Source organism: Neomonachus schauinslandi, chromosome 9 (assembly GCF_002201575.2).
Source record: "Neomonachus schauinslandi chromosome 9, ASM220157v2, whole genome shotgun sequence".
Lineage (NCBI taxonomy): Eukaryota > Metazoa > Chordata > Mammalia > Carnivora > Phocidae > Neomonachus > Neomonachus schauinslandi.
In genome coordinates, this window is record NC_058411.1 from 132,000,650 (window position 1) to 132,017,826 (window position 17,177).

General features: G+C 40.2%; 1 protein-coding gene across 2 annotated transcripts in view; it reads right to left on the reverse strand.

Annotated features, from left to right (window-relative positions):
• The window catches only part of CHD2 (chromodomain helicase DNA binding protein 2), a 119,495-nt gene that overhangs the window by 62,667 nt on the left and 39,651 nt on the right, over positions 1 to 17,177 (reverse strand). For both annotated transcript variants that reach the window (XM_021680659.1, XM_021680657.1), the window contains exons 9-16: positions 15,812 to 16,037; positions 14,293 to 14,393; positions 13,257 to 13,301; positions 12,909 to 13,087; positions 10,884 to 11,008; positions 8,035 to 8,251; positions 5,974 to 6,063; positions 4,996 to 5,186 (exon numbers count right to left, since the gene is read on the reverse strand). In XM_021680659.1, the coding sequence (XP_021536334.1) occupies positions 4,996 to 5,186; positions 5,974 to 6,063; positions 8,035 to 8,251; positions 10,884 to 11,008; positions 12,909 to 13,087; positions 13,257 to 13,301; positions 14,293 to 14,393; positions 15,812 to 16,037 (1,174 nt within the window). The remainder of the gene's footprint in view (positions 1 to 4,995; positions 5,187 to 5,973; positions 6,064 to 8,034; positions 8,252 to 10,883; positions 11,009 to 12,908; positions 13,088 to 13,256; positions 13,302 to 14,292; positions 14,394 to 15,811; positions 16,038 to 17,177) is intronic.

The following is a 17,177-nucleotide window of genomic DNA, read 5'->3' on the forward strand; positions in this document are numbered from 1 at the left end:
ACTAGAAACTGAATTAAGTCATTAAAAATTTTCCCACAGGGGCGCCTGGGTGGCTCAGTTGGTTGAGTGACTGCCTTCGGCTCAGGTCATGATCCTGGAGTCCCGGGATCGAGTCCCGCATCAGGCTCCCTGCTCGGCGGGGAGTCTGCTTCTCCCTCTGACCCTCCCCCCTCTCATGTGCTCTCTCTCTCTTTCTCTCTGTCTCAGATAAATAAATAAAATCTTTAAAAAAAAAAAAAAATTTCCCACATAGGAACACCTGGGTGGCTCAGTCGGTTGAATGTCTCCCTTCAGCTCAGGTCATGATCCCAGGGTCCCGCATCAGGCTCCTTGCTCAGCGGGGAGTCTGCTTCTCCCTCTGCCTGCTCTGTCTGCCACTCCCCCTGCTTGTGTGCTCTGACAAATAAATAAAATCTTAAAAAAAAAAAATTTTTTAAATTTTCCCACATAGAGGGCGCCTGGGTGGCTCAGTTGGTTGGGCGACTGCCTTCGGCTCAGGTCATGATCCTGGAGTCCCGGGTCGAGTCCCGCATCGGGCTCCCTGCTCAGCAGAGAGTCTGCTTCTTCCTCTGACCCTCTTCCCTCTCGTGCTATCTCTCATTCTCTCTCTCAAATAAATAAATAAAATCTTTTAAAAAAAAAAAAAATTTCCCACATAGAAAAGCTAGGGCCCACCCACATGGCTACACTGGTGAATCCTATCAAATATTTTAAAAAAGAAGTAACACCAATCCTAATAAATTCTTTCAGAAAATAAAGGAAGAAAGAACATTTTCCATTTCATTCTATTATCCTGATACCAAAGCCAGGCAGACATCACACACACACACTCGAGCACACGCACACTTGCATAGAACTAGAGACTAAAATCCCTCAAAAACAAAGATGCAAAAGTCTTTTAACAAAACATTAGCAAAATGAATCCAGAAACACATAAAAAGGATGTAACATCATGACTAAGTCAGATTTATCACAGGAATGCAAGACTGTCTTAACGTGTATAAAGTAACTATTGGTAGAATAAAGAACAAAAACCATAGTCATCTCAATAGATCCCGGGGGGAGGGGGGGACGATGACATGAGACAAAAATCTAACACTGATTCATTATAAAAACTAGGAATAGAAGAAAACTTCCTCAACCCATTAAAGGGTATTTACAAAAATTCTATAGCTAACATCCTGTTCCCAATTCTTATTCAACATGGACATTCCGAAGAATACCACAGGGCAGGAAGTAAGAGGCATCCATCCACACTGTAAAAGTAGAATTTCTTTTACTTGGAGAGGTGATCCTATACCTAGAAAACACTAATAAAGAAAGAACAACAACAAAAACAGTGGAAATAATTTTTGCAAGCTCCTAAGATACAAGATTGCTATAAAAAAACTCACTCTATTACAATCTGAAAATTAGATTAAAAAATCAAAATAAGTATGAATAAATTTAACAAAAGAAATATAAGCCTAATAACATTGAAAACTACTAAACACTGTTGAGAAAAATTACAGGAGATCTAAATAGAGGAAACTTTCTATGATGATAACTTAGAAGGCTCAAAATTGTTAAGATGATAATTCTAAATTGATACCTACATTCAACACAATGCCTATCAAAATTCTTGCAGAATTTTTTTCCTTTCAGAAATTAACAAGCTGATCCTAAAATGCCTATGGGAATACAAGGAACTAGAATAGCCAAAGTAATTTTGATAAAAGAACAAACTGAATTTGTATTTCACCATTTTAAAAATCAGTATAAAGCCACAGTGATCAAGACAGTGTGGCATCAGTGTTAAGGGCAGAAATACGTTATCAACAGACCAAAACTGAGAATCCAGAAACAGAACCTTACATTCATGACCACATCTGATTTTCAACAAAGGAACCAAGGCAAAGGTATGCTTTTCTTTTTTTTTTTTTAAGATTTTTATTTTATTTATTTATTCGTAAGAGACAGAGAGAGAGAGAGAGAGGCAGAGGGAGAAGCGATGCAGGGCTCGATCCCAGGACCCCAGGATCACCCCCCAAGCCGAAGGCAGACGCCCAACCATCTGAGCCACCCAGGCGCCCAAGAAAGGTATGCTTTTCAACAAATAGCATAGGACAACTTCCAAAATCCCACCGCAAAAAAATGACCCTAAGTCCTCACACTTCACACTATACACGGAAAGTGCAAAATGGAACAGAGACCTAAACATAAGAATTAAAATTCCTAAGAAAATAAAGAAGAGGGCGCCTGGGTGGCTCAGTCGTTGGGCGTCTGCCTTCGGCTCCGGTCGTGATCCCGGGGTCCTGGGATCGAGCCCCGCATCGGGCTCCCTGCTCAGCGGGAGGCCTGCTTCTCCCTGTCCCACTCCCCCTGCTTGTGTTCTCTCTCTCGCTTTGTCTCTCTGTCAAATAAATAAAATCCTAAAATAGGGCGCCTGGGTGGCTCAGTTGGTTAAGCGACTGCCTTCGGCTCAGGTCATGGTCCCAGGGTCCTGGGATCGAGCCCCGCATTGGCTCCCTGCTCCGCGGGAAGCCTGCTTCTCCCTCTCCCACTCCCCCTGCTGGTGTTCCCTCTCGCTGTCTGTCTCTCTGTGTCAAATAAATAAATAAAATCTTAAAAAAAAAAAAAAAAGAAGAAAGTCTTTGTACCTTAGGTTAAGCAAATATGTCTTATTTTATATGACATTAAGCACAGTCCATCAAAAAATTGATAAATTATACTTCATCAAATTTACAAACGTTTTGTTCTTCAAAGACAACATTAAAAAAAATAGCCACAGATTGGGACAAAATACTTGCAAATCATAAAGCACCTGAATCTGGAATACAAAAGAGTGAAGGAAGGAAGGAAGGAAGGAAGGAAGGATCTCTTCGACTCTTGAGACAACCTAATTTACAAATGGGCAAGGAAGACTTAAGACATTTCACCAAAGATACACAAATGGCTAATGAACACATGAACAGATGTTCAACATTATCATTCATTGTGGAAGTGCAATTCTGAGCCACAATGAGATACCACTACACTCCTACCAGAATGACTAGAACCCAAAAGACTGACAAGTATTGGTGACCATATAGAGAAACTAAAAATTCAAACATTTCTGGTGGGAATGGCAAATGGAAATCAGCCTGGTAGCTTCTTAAGTTAAATACATACTTTACAAACAATCCGGCAATTTCACTAAGTATCTAATGAAGATAAATAAAAATATATGTCCACGCACAGACGCAACAGCCCAAAACTGCAGCAACCTAAATGTCCATCAACTAGTGACTGGACGCACAGATAATGGACTACTACTCCATTTTAAGAGAATTAACTCCTGATAAACTCAATGACACAGGTGAAGCTCAAAAAAGTATTATGCTAAATGAAATAAGCCAAAAACAAAAGACTACTTATTAGGATTCCATTTATATGAAATTCTAGAGAAGTTAAATCTCTAGAGATGAAAACCAATTACTGATTGCCTAAGGCTAGAGGTAGAAGCAGAAATTAATTAGACAAGACAGAACTTCTCTGGGTAAAGAAAATATTCTAAAACTAGATTATGATGGGTGCACAACTCCAGACATTTACTGAAAAATACTGAATTGTATCCTTACAATCATGTATTTCATGGTATCTAAACTGTATTTCAACACTTTACAAAAAGTTAACAACACATGGGGGAAGGGACCACTTTTATGTTTTTCATTATGCTATCCAAAACACGCCTTGCTCAGCTTATGCACATAGTAGGCACAAAAATCTTTTCTGAGTTAAAATAAAAACAAACTGTGGAGCATTTCCCTATCAATGTGACCCCTGACTGCTTACTGCACGCCAGAACCTACTCTAGGCAATGTGGACCACTGATGGATTACAAAAACCAGATCCCTGCTGCTTCTTATGCATAAATCTAATGACATGAGATGAATGAGGAAGAAATGAGACAAGGGAGGTGCCGTGAAGAAAATAAAACAGGGTAGGGTGATAAGCCCGTCCCACAGGCAGCTTCCGTTAGGTGGTCTGAGGAGACATCTAAAAGGAAGTGGTCATGTAGGTTGAGGCAAAAATGTTAAGACGTGACTGGCCACGTGAAGATGAGGGGGGAGAACATTCCAGACAAAAAGAGTGGCAGGGGCCTGGCACGTTACAGGTACAGGAAGATGACAAAATGGCTGAAGCAGAATGAGTGGTGAACAAAGTGGGACTGGAGGAGTCAGAGTACTATTGAGGGGCCACATAGACCAGGGTCTTCCAAGTTAGGGTAACAGATTTAGATTTCATTCTAAGGATCACTGAATACCACTGGATAACTTTTAAGTTTCAGGAAACATGCATAGCATCTCTCCCATAAAAATCTTCCCAATAAAAACATTCCACGATTCTTTAGTAAGTTAAAGATCTGAATAACACCTAATGCTGACAGCTTATTATCAAAGGTTTGGGTTTGGGGCGCCTGGGTGGCTCAGTCGTTAAGCGTCTGCCTTCGGCTCAGATCATGATCCCAGGATCCTGGGATCGAGCCCCGCATCCGGCTCCCTGCTCCGCGGGGAAGCCTGCTTCTCCCTCTCCTCCTCCCCCTGCTTGTATTCCCTCTCTAGCTGTGTCTCTCTCTGTCAAATAAATAAATAAAATCTTTAAAAAATAAAAAAAAAAGGTTTGGGTTTAAGATATTAATGCTTATCACACTGTGTATCTTATATACATCATTTCAATTATTAATTACCTTGTAACAACAGTGAGAAGGTCTGAGGTTTCCTATTTACCAATTATTTCCCCAAAGTATTAACTGATTTAAACATCTGGTAGGTAACTCCTCCTTGACATGCTGAATTCTGTGCCTCCTAACATTTATTATGGAACATTTTACTAATTTTGTTCCTGCACCAGTTTAATGTTTTGCTGTCCCCAAATCATGCCATCTATTTTCCCTAAGGTCTATTTTTTAAAAGTTAAAAAGCATTGGCATTTCAGACATTCTCCATCTTTCGAAATACACAGGAAGGAGCTTACTTCTCCGGCATAATAAAGTGCAGCAAGGACCAGAGCTCCTTGAGGGAATTCTGAAGAGGGGTCCCCGTAATCAGGAGCCTATGGTGGGACTTGAAATCAATCAGAGTTTTATACAATAAAGAGTCATCATTCTTCAACCGATGGGCTTCATCCACTCCCAGAAAGGCCCAGTTAATACTGCCCAGCACAGTCTAAAGTAAAAACAAAACAGAACGAGCCACCAGGTCAGAAGGGAACCCAAAAGTACTTTCAAGTGTTAATTATCTCTGTACAAATACCATCACAAAGGTATACATAGAAAACATTTATTTTTCATGGACTTAAATTGTATTAGGACTCCTCTGTTTATTCTGTTTTTGGCCAGATTGGTGTCTACTCAGAAGAGCACATCACCATCCAAAAGGTTTTGGGGAGAGGGGGAGTCTCTTATGCCAGGCATTGCTGCATGCCCCACAGCAAGAACTCAAAAATTGGTATGCTGGGCAAAAACAAAAAACATGATTTTGCACTCTCGTTAAGTCTTTTCTGCCTATTCTCCACCCCAACCATGAAGCACAGAAACACCAAGAGCCACCAAATTGAACTCATTTACACTTATTATCACCAATGGGACCACCTGCCACATACATTTCTTAGTAATTGTAGAAAGGAAATGGTGTAAAGACCTTCATTTTTCTGTCCTCCTTGTAGAGACCATTCACATCATCTGCTGTGGAGAAATTCCTTGACAATGATATGATGGGAAATGCCCAGGATGGAGCTTAGGTAAGTTACTGGCCTCAATACCCTTTCATCCTGTTTAATTCAAATGGACTAAGCAATCTCAAGTCCCCTTCAACTGTAAAGTTCTGATTTTTATTTACAACCTTAACATTCTCTGTGGATTGTTTGTTCATTTGTTTGCTTTTTAAAATAAATAAAGAAAAGTAACAAGGCAAGCAGGAAGCAAGGACCCCACAATTTGGACAAGTCACACACCTTATCTTTTAAGAGGATCTCATATGTTGTTATAAGTGCATTGAACTTCAGCCTTTTAGTCTGAGAATGAATCCATTCATATTCCCGTATCTAGAAGAGAAATCAGTAATTAAGATACAAATTCTACTTTTACCTTTCTATATCACCAGCAATCTTGTGATAGATGCAATAGCAACATGCCAAATAAAAAATAAACCTGACCAGAATTTAATGAATATTTTATACATTCTAAATTGACCTAAGCAACCACAATATAGAGCAGTTATAAGAGAATTAAAATATCACTGAGCAGCAAAAACTTTACAGCCAGGTTTCAAATAAACTGTCATCTTCCCCCACCTCCGCTCCAACACAACTGACCAAAAACACGCATTGCATTTGCAATTAAACCCTGGTGACTTGAACTTATCTAGCAATCTCCCAAAATTTGCATTTTCTTAAGAATATTTTATTATTCTTTGTTCTTTGGTAGGACAATACTTTTATTAACAAGTAGAACAAATCCCAACCTCTGGCTCAGTCAGAAATGTCATTAATCAAGAGCAGAAAGATGTGGCCTCCAAGAAAAAGGAAACGGAAGGTTACAGGATTAAATGTAATTTAATATGAATGAAAATAATGTCAATGTAAAGGAACACAAAAACGAACATATCCATCCATATGCAGTATAACTGGACACCCAGCAAGCACGATGGCCCATGACAAAGCTCCTGCAGCTTGGTTGTCCAGTTAGGAACTGCAGAACCGGGCAATGAGTATGTGTGCAGGTGATCACCACCAAGTGGGAAGAAAGAGCAAAAAAAAAGGAGTATTGGAGTCCACATAGAAAACTTCCCTGACTCAAGTTTTTTTTTTATGTTATGTTAATCACCATACATTACATCATTAGTTTTTGATGTAGTGTTCCATGATTCATTATTTGCATGTAACACCCAGTGCTCTATGCAGAACGTGCCCTCTTTAATACCAGTCACCTGGCTAACCCTCAAGTTTTCAGAGTTCACTTTGTCTTCACCTTTGAATGCAGTGCTTGAAGCCATTTTGCATTATCTAGGAAGGTTTTTTTTTCTTTTGTAACGGTTAACAAATGGATTAGCAAAGCTAAGAACTGCTATATGCTTATAAACTCAAAATCAGAGCAGTGAAATCTGGCAGGGTTTAGGTTAGACAATTTGAATGAAAATATTTAATCAAACAAACTTCAATCAGCATAATACATAACTCTCAAAGGCTTGAGGATTCCTGATGGCTTGCTCTTGTGGTAAGACACCTCCCAGAAACAGTTTACTCTAATATACAGTAATGAAAGAGCAAAGGTCTGGGACCAGACACTTCTCTGTCCCAACCCCAGCTCTGCCACATTCTAGCTGGCCTGGAACAATGTTAAACTCTGAGAGTCCTTTTCTTCATCAATCAGTTAGAAAGAGCACCATCTACTTGGAAGACGATCATGAGGGTTACAGGTAATATACACAAAGCACCCAGCATGGGCCCTCGCACGTTAACAGGTACTTTTGAAAAAGTCAGTCATTATCAAGAAATGATTTGCTAAACAGAGATGAACTCAAGCTGCCTCTGTTCTCTATGTTCCTGATGCTCCCGTTAAGGTTGAAAACAGACAAGTAATTCTCATTTCTATAGCCCTAGGATGGCTCATTGTCCTTTCTCTTTATTACTTCCTTAAAAATTCTGCAACCTTACCAGAGAGAGTAGCTCTCTGCTAAGCCAGCAAAAATAATATTAACATTCCATGAGGTATTAACTCCATCTCATAATCCATTATAAAGCGGTCTTGGAAATACAAAAGACAGAGAAAACAAAAATACTGCAATCCAACTAAAAGAGATTCCCATTCATATACTGTCATTGCTTTCCTTTAAAATAGTAAGCATGTTTTAAAGAATATCTGAGTTGCATTTTTGTGATACATAAATCTCCCAACAATGGGGGCATAGCACAATGTCAGAATCATAATGTTACTGAAGACTATAATGGCTTTAGGTCAATTTCCAAAATACATTTATAACACAGATTCTATCCCAATTCTTTTTGTTTACACACCGTATTTCTGCTCATCAGGTCACCTATGTAAACCACTACGTTAATCTCTGGTGCCCAGATTTCAAACTCCCTCTGCCATGAGGTGAGGGTGGATAAAGGGACGACTATAAGAAAGGGGCCATACAGCTGGTGTTGGTGGAACAGGTAGGAGAGGAATGATATGGTCTGGATGGTCTTTCCTAGGCCCATTTCATCAGCAAGGATTACACTGTTACTTCTGCAGAAAGAGAAAAATAAAAACAAAACAAAACAAAATCATTAGTGTACACACACACACACAGCAAGGACACCAATGTCTCACAATTCACCAAGCAGGCACTAGCTCCAAGCCTTGACTGTATTACTTCTCCTGCGTAAGAAGAAAGTAGAAGCTATAGGAGAGCAGAATAACAAGTGCTCTGAGTACAATCGAACTTTGGGTCATGACGAGAGCCTCTTCAGACTATGTTCTTGACCTTGCGTTTTGGTGTTTGTTTTACTTCTAACCCTGGTAACAGAGGAGGCCAGCTTTGTTACATTGAGGTGTCCAAGAACATGACCTTGGGCTCCATCATTCCAGAAAGCAGAGGCAAACTGGCTATTCCCCACTGCTGCTGAACCCTACAGTCTGACAGTCAGTGCCTCTGCCCAAATCACCCACCCATTCCACTGTAGGCCACTGGGCTGCTGAATGCTACGCACAGCACTCCGTGGGCCTATGTGCTGCAGTGCTTGTAACTTGCTCTAAATACAGGACAATCTACAGCAGAGGCGGGCTACAGACCAAGATTTCTGAATCCACCCTACACCTACCAAATGAGAATATCTAGGAAAGACCTCTGGGAAAGGCCTCAGGGATCTGTACTTTTAACAGACACTTCTGGATATTCTGATGCAGGTGTATTCCTTTGACCGCACTTTGAGAAACATTGCTCTAGGAGACAGTCTTGATTTCAACTGGATTCTAACAGGAGAGGATTGTCCAGATAGAAGAAAAACACTCAAAGAAATGGCCAGAGTAGGAAAGTATGTTGGGAAATAGAAAACAGCCCATTTGGCAGGGAATTAGGAATAGATGTATGGCAAAAGGCTGCATACATTAAGAGCGTCTTGAAAATCAGGCCACTGAAGGTTTACACATACTAACAAATGCTTAACCAATGAACCAGAAAGAACTAAAGTAATATACAAGTTAAAGAAAACTGATTAGAAAAATAAAACATTCAATTTATCAAGAGATTAAATTTTTAAAAATACATTGTATGTTCCACAGAATGACTAATTTTAGGGGAAAAGAACAGGAAAGGACAAAAAATATACTGGGGGAAGGAGAAGGAGGAGCCATACCTCTATAAATTTCAGGTTCACCTGATTTTATGCACTATTCAGACACAGTATGTCCCTTTGAGTAATTTCCCTCCTATTTCTCTCACCATTCCACAGTAGTGGGGAGGAAACAGGGTTCATTTTCTCCAACATTTCCTCTCCCTAGCAAGCTGCCACTGTTCATATAAACACACTATAAAAGATTTGATTTGCCTGTTTTTCTAAAACTAGGCCAAAACAGCGTATTACTTAATGTAAGGTTCCGGTGACCAGGGCCTAACAATTGCGTGGGCCCTCTTCAGCTGACTCTGAATTGTTCAGATGGAGTAGAAAATGCTTGCTGGCCAAGGACTCCACATGAACACAGTATGACTGTGAACCAGGTACATGACCTCTTCGTTCCTAAGAGCCTTCACAAGAGGGTCAGACTACATAGCTTGAGGTTCCATCTAGCCTTATAACTATCCTAAAGGAAGATTAGATCTCACTGTTCTCTGAAACAAAACCCATTTTCAAGCAATTTAGAATAGTTCTATCAGACCCACATTCTTAGTCATACAAACAGAATATCCTCAAGAGCTCTAATATTCCTAAATGTTAGATACTGTATTAGATTTTATAGGACAAAGAGGATAGGTTGTTTTAATTGGGAAGCAGGCATTGTATATGTATCCCTAACTAGAAACCACTTTTTTGGCACTGAGAAAAGCAGCTCTTATGTTTTTATTTTCAAAAGGATGCAGTTTAATTCTGAAATAAGAATTTTTGTTTTACTATAAAACACTGAAAAAATTAAAAGCTGCATGTGGGGGAAGGAGTTTGTAGGCAAGTCTTAAAGGTACTTCTCACACTGTATGCCCTGTGAGGACATGATGTCTGTCTTGGTTCACTGTTCAACTGTCAAGGCCTAGAGGGGGCCCTCATACACAGTAATTAGAGACTAGGATTTGCAATTGAACTGAAGAATGAAATTCATGAGTACTGCCTCAAAGTACCTTTAACCTTCAAATGCTATTGTCACAACTTTTTTTTTTTTTTTTTTAAGGATTAAGGTGGTTTTGTTACAAAGCCTAATTTTATAGGTTCAACCATCAGAGACCTTCCTCTAAATGGGACAGCATGTACAGCAATCTCAGGAGGGGGCAGATTTCATGCTATTCTTCAGCACTGCCACGGGACATTAAGTTGAAGGATTCCCTGGCCTAGAAGGAAAATGAACAAAAAACAGACATTTTCTTCTTTCTTCTGAGGAATACTCCTTCCATGCCAAAGATCTGGGCAAATTATCTTGCTATTTATACCCATGAATAACATGTTATGACACAGGTCTCTGGCTATAACGAATTACCCCCAAATAACTAATTAACCAAGTACTCGTTACTTCAGATTAAAATGAAATCATACACACATATAAACTGCTAGAAGAGCCTTCCCTTAATCACATACTTTTTCTGTTTCTGTAATACACAACAGAAAGAAATAATTACTTGCACTTAATAAAGAAGCCAGAAACTGTAAAGAAAATTTCATATTTTTCTACCTACTTGCACCAGGAATGAGCAAGCCAGTTGAGACCTTCTAGCTGATAATCACGGAGCTCCAGGTTCTCCCCTCCTAAATATGCTGGCTGTTTCTTTAAAGCCACAAATCGTGGTCTCTGCTTCAAGGCCTGAAAAACCAAAATTAAAGCCCCTGAAGAAGACTTTCTTGCAGTTCCTATGTAAAATGCTAGCCATGATTTATGTGCTCTGAACCATAGCCCAAAGGTCTAAATTTCACATCTGTATCACCAGCTCTACCCATCTGAGCCCACCCCACCTCCTTTCATTGTGGTCTGTATTCCCAAAGCCAGATGCATCCCAAATAGTTTTTGGTTCACATGATCCTGGTCCTGAAGTCAGTCTGTGAACATAACTACACAGCACTTTTTTTGTTGTCTCCATCATTCAGCAGGGAGTGCTGTACTATCATCTTTACGTTATCTCGTTCTAAACTATATAAAACAACACCTCTGGGAAAGTCTGTATACGCTAAACCCAGCAGAACTTTACTGTAATAGCGTTTGCAAATTGTGAAATGCAGCCCCTATCTAGCTGGAACCCCCAGGTATGCTGAGTTTGGTTTTCTAAAGGAAAGGGTTTGAAGGACAGTGTGGTCTAGTAGGGCCATGTCTCTATGGTTTGCACAAAATACAGATTCCATGGCTAAACCCATTTGGGAAACAATGTAATAAAAGTTACATAAATTTCGTTACGCTTATGCATATTGTGAGTTTACAGGGAAAATTCATTTAGGAATGCTTCCCAAAGTTCTTTGGCCACAAAGTCTTTTTTCAGGAAGTATTTCCCTAAAGGGCTCTGTGGAATTAGCACCCTACTATGTGAAGTATCATCCTAAAAGTCTATTTGATAACGTGATCACTGATCATCTCAGCTCTCCTCTGTGAGCACCCAGCAGTAAACGGAATCTGACTCCTCACGCTCAGCCACCAAACACCGCATCCACTTCTGCCAAGTCTCCCCCATAAGGCTTCTCCCATCCGATCCTTCCATCCTACCACAACCTCCCTTGTCCTCACACTATTCTTCCCTCATGGACTTCTATGGCATCTTCCTGGCCAGACGTGCTGGCTTTTGTAAGCGCCTCCTCTAGAGTCTCCTACACACTGCTGTGAGATGGAGCTAAATACAGTTTCCATCCCGCTGCTCTTCTCACATCAATACCCACAGGGTAAAGCCCAAACTACCTTCAAGGCATTCAAGACATGCACCCTCGGACCTAAATGCACTCACCGTATCACTTTCCTCTCTTCCCACCCAAAGAACATCTTTCTCCTGCATCCTTCATGGGAGGGCAATAACCCGGGCCCCCCCCCCTTCCTTTATCTGGCACTAACCCATTCTTCAAGGACCAGGGCAGTTCAAGTACCACGAACTCCTCTTTAACTCTTTAAAACCTCCTCGAGGACTACTGGAGCTCAGTGATTTCTGCCTCTGTACTTCTCTGACCACAAATTCTTGATTATACTCTGCCCCAATTACACACTGCATTTCACAGAGGGAGGTTTGGTGCAATGAACTGGATGTCAACTTCTCAGAGACAGAGCCCATGTTTACACAGACTTTTATTAACGAGGCATACCACTTTACATGGGCAATGGATTCCAATGAAGGGAAAGGATTTGTATAATCGATCTAGCAACTAAAAAAGCCTACGTATTTATATATACATATATATATATATATATATATATATATATATATCCCCTTTTCTGTCACTTCTCTTTGAAGTGCTTAAATTCTCTCAAATATTCTGCACACTATCTCTAATGAGACATACCCAGGTCTGTGAATTTAAGAATAAAGAGGTCAGCAAAGCCATTATACAACTCATGCTCTCCTTTGTTTTAATATTTTACTTTGCTGTCAAGCTTAATTCATCTTCTTTCACTTCAAAATGGGAATTATCACTTACTTTTGTAATATTTTCTCTTCCCAGTATCTATGTGACCAACCCTTTCTATCAATACCTCTTTCCCCTGGAAAATCAAAAGCCAGCAATCACCACACCTTGCATTCTCTTGTCGGGATGGTTTTTGAGTTGTTCCGGCTATGGAAGCTGTCAATACAGCTCTGGAACTTCTTGCCAATCAAGGCTTCATCCTCCCAGCTGCACTCTGAATAGGGCAGTCCCATCCATTTGCATAGGTATTCAGGTTCATTTGAAGGCGCTGGCTTCCGACTATGAGCTATTTTATATACAAAAATTAGTAGGTTAGCAACTGTCATTAAAGGAGGGGAAGTGACAATTCCGTTTTACATATAACCACTGAAACACCACACGGCAAGACTGTAAATACTCTGCAAAACAGAACTGCTCTTAAATGCTAACATTTATTAACCAGAGCTTTTGCTTACCTGGAAAATCTGTCTGACCCAGTGTAGATTTGCTTGTCTTCACAGCTAAGCAAATGGAAAATAAGATAGAAAAGTTATCACTATAACCAAGAAAAGAGTGACATTTTAGGTCCTATGAGTAAGAATACAAATTTACTCTATAATCTTGCATCATAAAAAAAAAAAAGAAAGAGAAGAAAAAACAGTCCTGTTCTCACAGTCCTGTGTAGCTATTACCCCATTCCTCTGTTCCCACTTTACAACAAAACTCCCCAGGAGACGTGTTTCTACTCACTGTCCCCCTCATTCTCTCTTGAAGCCACCTCAATCAGGTCGGATCCACTTCACCAGCACCACACCAGGGCCAAGTTCAAGGATCCGGTCTCAGTCCTCACAGCATTTAGCTAGCAGCATCTCCTCCTTCCCAAGCCCCATGAATTGCTTGGCTTCCAGGATATACTCCCTCAGCGCCCCTCTGATCTCACCGGCTGTTCTTCCTCATCTCCTGTGGCTTCTCCCTGACTTCCAGAACCTGGAATGCTCTCAGACTTCCTGTTCTCACTATGTATACTATTCCTGATAATCTCAGTAAATCTTAGGCTATTTAAATACTATCTACGCAGTGATAAATTCCCAAATGTAAATCTCCAGCACAGACTAGGAGGTCTGAACTCCAGGCTCACATATGACAGCCTCCACAATACTTCCCACTCAGACAGCTAAGACGTATAGCAAACTTACAAGTATCAAACCAAGTTCTTGACTTCCACTCCAAAAATCAGCTCTTCCCTTAACCTTCCCATTTCAGTAAATAGTACCTCTATTCTCCTATCTGCTTGAGTCAAAAATCTTGGCTACATACTTGACACCTTTCTCTCATCCCCCACATCCAAATTTACCAGCAAATCTTGTTAACTTTTCCTTCAAAATAAACCTAGACATCTATTGTCAAAAAGTAAACCCACAAAATGCGTTTTTTTAATTTACATTACCCCAAAACCAAAAGCCATTATTCATGGACCTCAAACACTACTGAAGTAAGTTTCCATGTGCTCACCAATTACTCTTTCGACTATCTGATACTGTTTGTTCAACTCTGAGGCCAGCTCTTGTTGGCAGTTAAAATATTCCACATCTTCAGGAGAGACTTTTCCTAACCTAGACAGAAGACAAAAAAATACATCCCAGTTAAAATTTGAGAGACCTACACCCATCTATCAGAGTAAAGTCAAAAAGAGGAAAAGAAACTGAGTCTTTACTTCCATCTGTCCCTTTAGCAATCCTTTACTAGTAATTAGACCAGATATTTCACAAAAAACATACACTTTTAGAAAACAGACTCTGGGGCGTCTGAGTGGCTCAGCTGGTTAAGTATCTGCCTTTGGCTCGAGTCATGATCCCTGCTCAGCAGGGAGCCTGCTTCTCCTTCTCCCTCTGCCTACTTGTGCTCTCTCTGCCAAATAAATAAAATCTTTAAAAAAAAAAGGAAAACCTTAGACTCACAGGACACACCAGTTGTTCTTTATAAAGACCTAAAAGTAACTACTTCGTGTGATAAATTCATATATCTAAACAAAATAGGACAATAAAACTGTCTTCCAGATTTAAAAGGAAACGTGCCTTTTTTCATATAGGTATGTGCTTTAGGAGTGATTCAATGTAGCTTTTATGGAAAACCAGTTACTCCTGGCACCAAAATTCTATAGAAGGGCGACAGGACAACCTGAAATGAAGAACTACTGTACTTCTGAGGATTTTAAATCTCTAACCACTTTACAACATACCCCATCTTCAGAACACTCGAAGGAAAAATAAGGGATTTACTGAAGGAACACATTGTGCACAGTAGTGAAAGGGGAACTAGAACCCATCTGGCCCTACTTCTAACACAAAATAACCCGACCACGTTACACTAACAGGTGTGTCTTCAGGGTTGAACTTGATTATTAATTAGTTTAGGCTTGTAAGGGCTACAGTCCCCACATATTTCTCATCTGCAACTCGGCCACATTGCAAGTTGTAAGAAAACTAAAAACACAATGGTCTTATCACAGCTTCAGGAGTTACCTGTTTCTGTCACAACATTTCTGCAAACTGTGTAAAACTAAGAATAGTGTTAGGTACACCGGAACCCAGAGAGTTCTACAATATGAGCTCCTGACATCTAAGCTACCCCAGCATACACGGGAAATAACAAGGTGCTTAGGAGCTCTGGCTGCCAGTTACAATCCTGGGTCCCCCCGGAAAAGCTGCTCTGTGCCTCACTCTTCTTACCTACAAAATGTATTATGTACAACGGGGAGAGTCTCATGGGCTTACTGTGAGGATTAAAAATATCACATGTGCAAAATGCTCCATGAACTACTAATTATTATTAAACTCTACAAACTTGGTGGCCATATAGGGAAGTACAGAGTGTCTTTGGGTCTCATTTTATAAAATGGAATTGCGGCTAGCTCGGTGCTCAGATAACCAAGGCAAAATTAGAGCTCCTGGACATCTGTGTGTTCCACGCATTACTGAAAAACCTTCCCTTCCCTCAAGGCTGCAAATATACCACTGCTTCAAAAATGTACCATTGCTTGATTTCATCCTCTTTCTTCTTGAAGTTCTCTAATTTTTTTAGGCCCTTCACTTTCTGCTGCTGTAAGGATTCTTCGCTCTCCCACGTGCTGTGGATGTAAGACCAACCCTTCCACTTGATGAGGTACTGGACTTCACCTTCATCCTTTTCAGTGTCAAAATCACCACTAGGGTCTCCATTAGCTTCGATTGCGTATACAGTAGTAGAAGCTCCAGTGACTGCAAAAGGATTCAGGTAAACTTTAAAAAGTGTATTAAGCCAGACGTTGAAAAGCTTCTCAAGCATGCATTCATCTAAAGAGTCTCTTTTCTGGACGAAGCACCAAAATCCTCTGACTTGAAAATATGCAGAAATTCACAAACAATACAGGATGAGCACGATTTATAATTTCAAATACTGTCAAAGTGCAAACCCGATTTCTACACTTTAAAATGTTTTCCAGAATTTGCTGGTGAAATCAAACAAATCCTTGTATCCAAACACAATTAAAATGGTAGAGAAATGTGCTTTTGGTTTGGTCCATACTCATTCAGGAAACAAGTCTGTCTCTCCAGGAATATTAAGAAAATAAAAATCCCCCACCACCACCCGTGCCAATTACCCATCCACCCAAAGTTCTCTATTAACTCTATTAACCACGAGTGAGGCTGGGTGAAAAAAAGACAAAGAAAAAAGAATTAGGTAATATTTTAGGGCGCCTGGGTGGCTCAGTTGGTTAAGCGACTGCCTTCGGCTCAGGTCATGATCCTGGAGTCCCGGGATCGAGTCCCACATCGGGCTCCCTGCTCGGCGGGGAGTCTGCTTCTCCCTCTGACTCTCCCCCCTCTCATGTGCTCTCTCTCATTCTCTCTCTCTCAAATAAATAAATAAAATCTTAAAAAAAAAAATATTAGGGGCGCCTGGGTGGCTCAGTCATTAAGCGACTGCCTTCGGCTCAGGTCATGATCCTGGAGTCCGGGATCGAGTCCCGCATCGGGCTCCCTGCTCGGCAGGGAGTCTGCTTCTCCCTCTGACCCTCCCCCCTCTCATGTGCTCTCTCTCTCTCATTCTCTCTCTCTCAAATAAATAAATTTAAAAAAAAAAATTAAAAAAAAAAAGAATTAGGTAATATTTTGATATTTTCTATATGGAAGGTTACTTTAAAGAAACTGAATTAGGAGATACCTCAAGTTAAGTACAAAAAAATCTTCACTATAGTCCACATACGTATTTAGCCAGTTTGGTATGTTTCACGAGGAGATTCAGAAACACCTAATTAAAGGTAAATTTGTTTAATGTTTGTAAGCAAGAATCTCTGCTACATCACTGCTTTTTAAGAGATTAACACATCTTTACTATCTTAATTTTCAAGTCTCAAA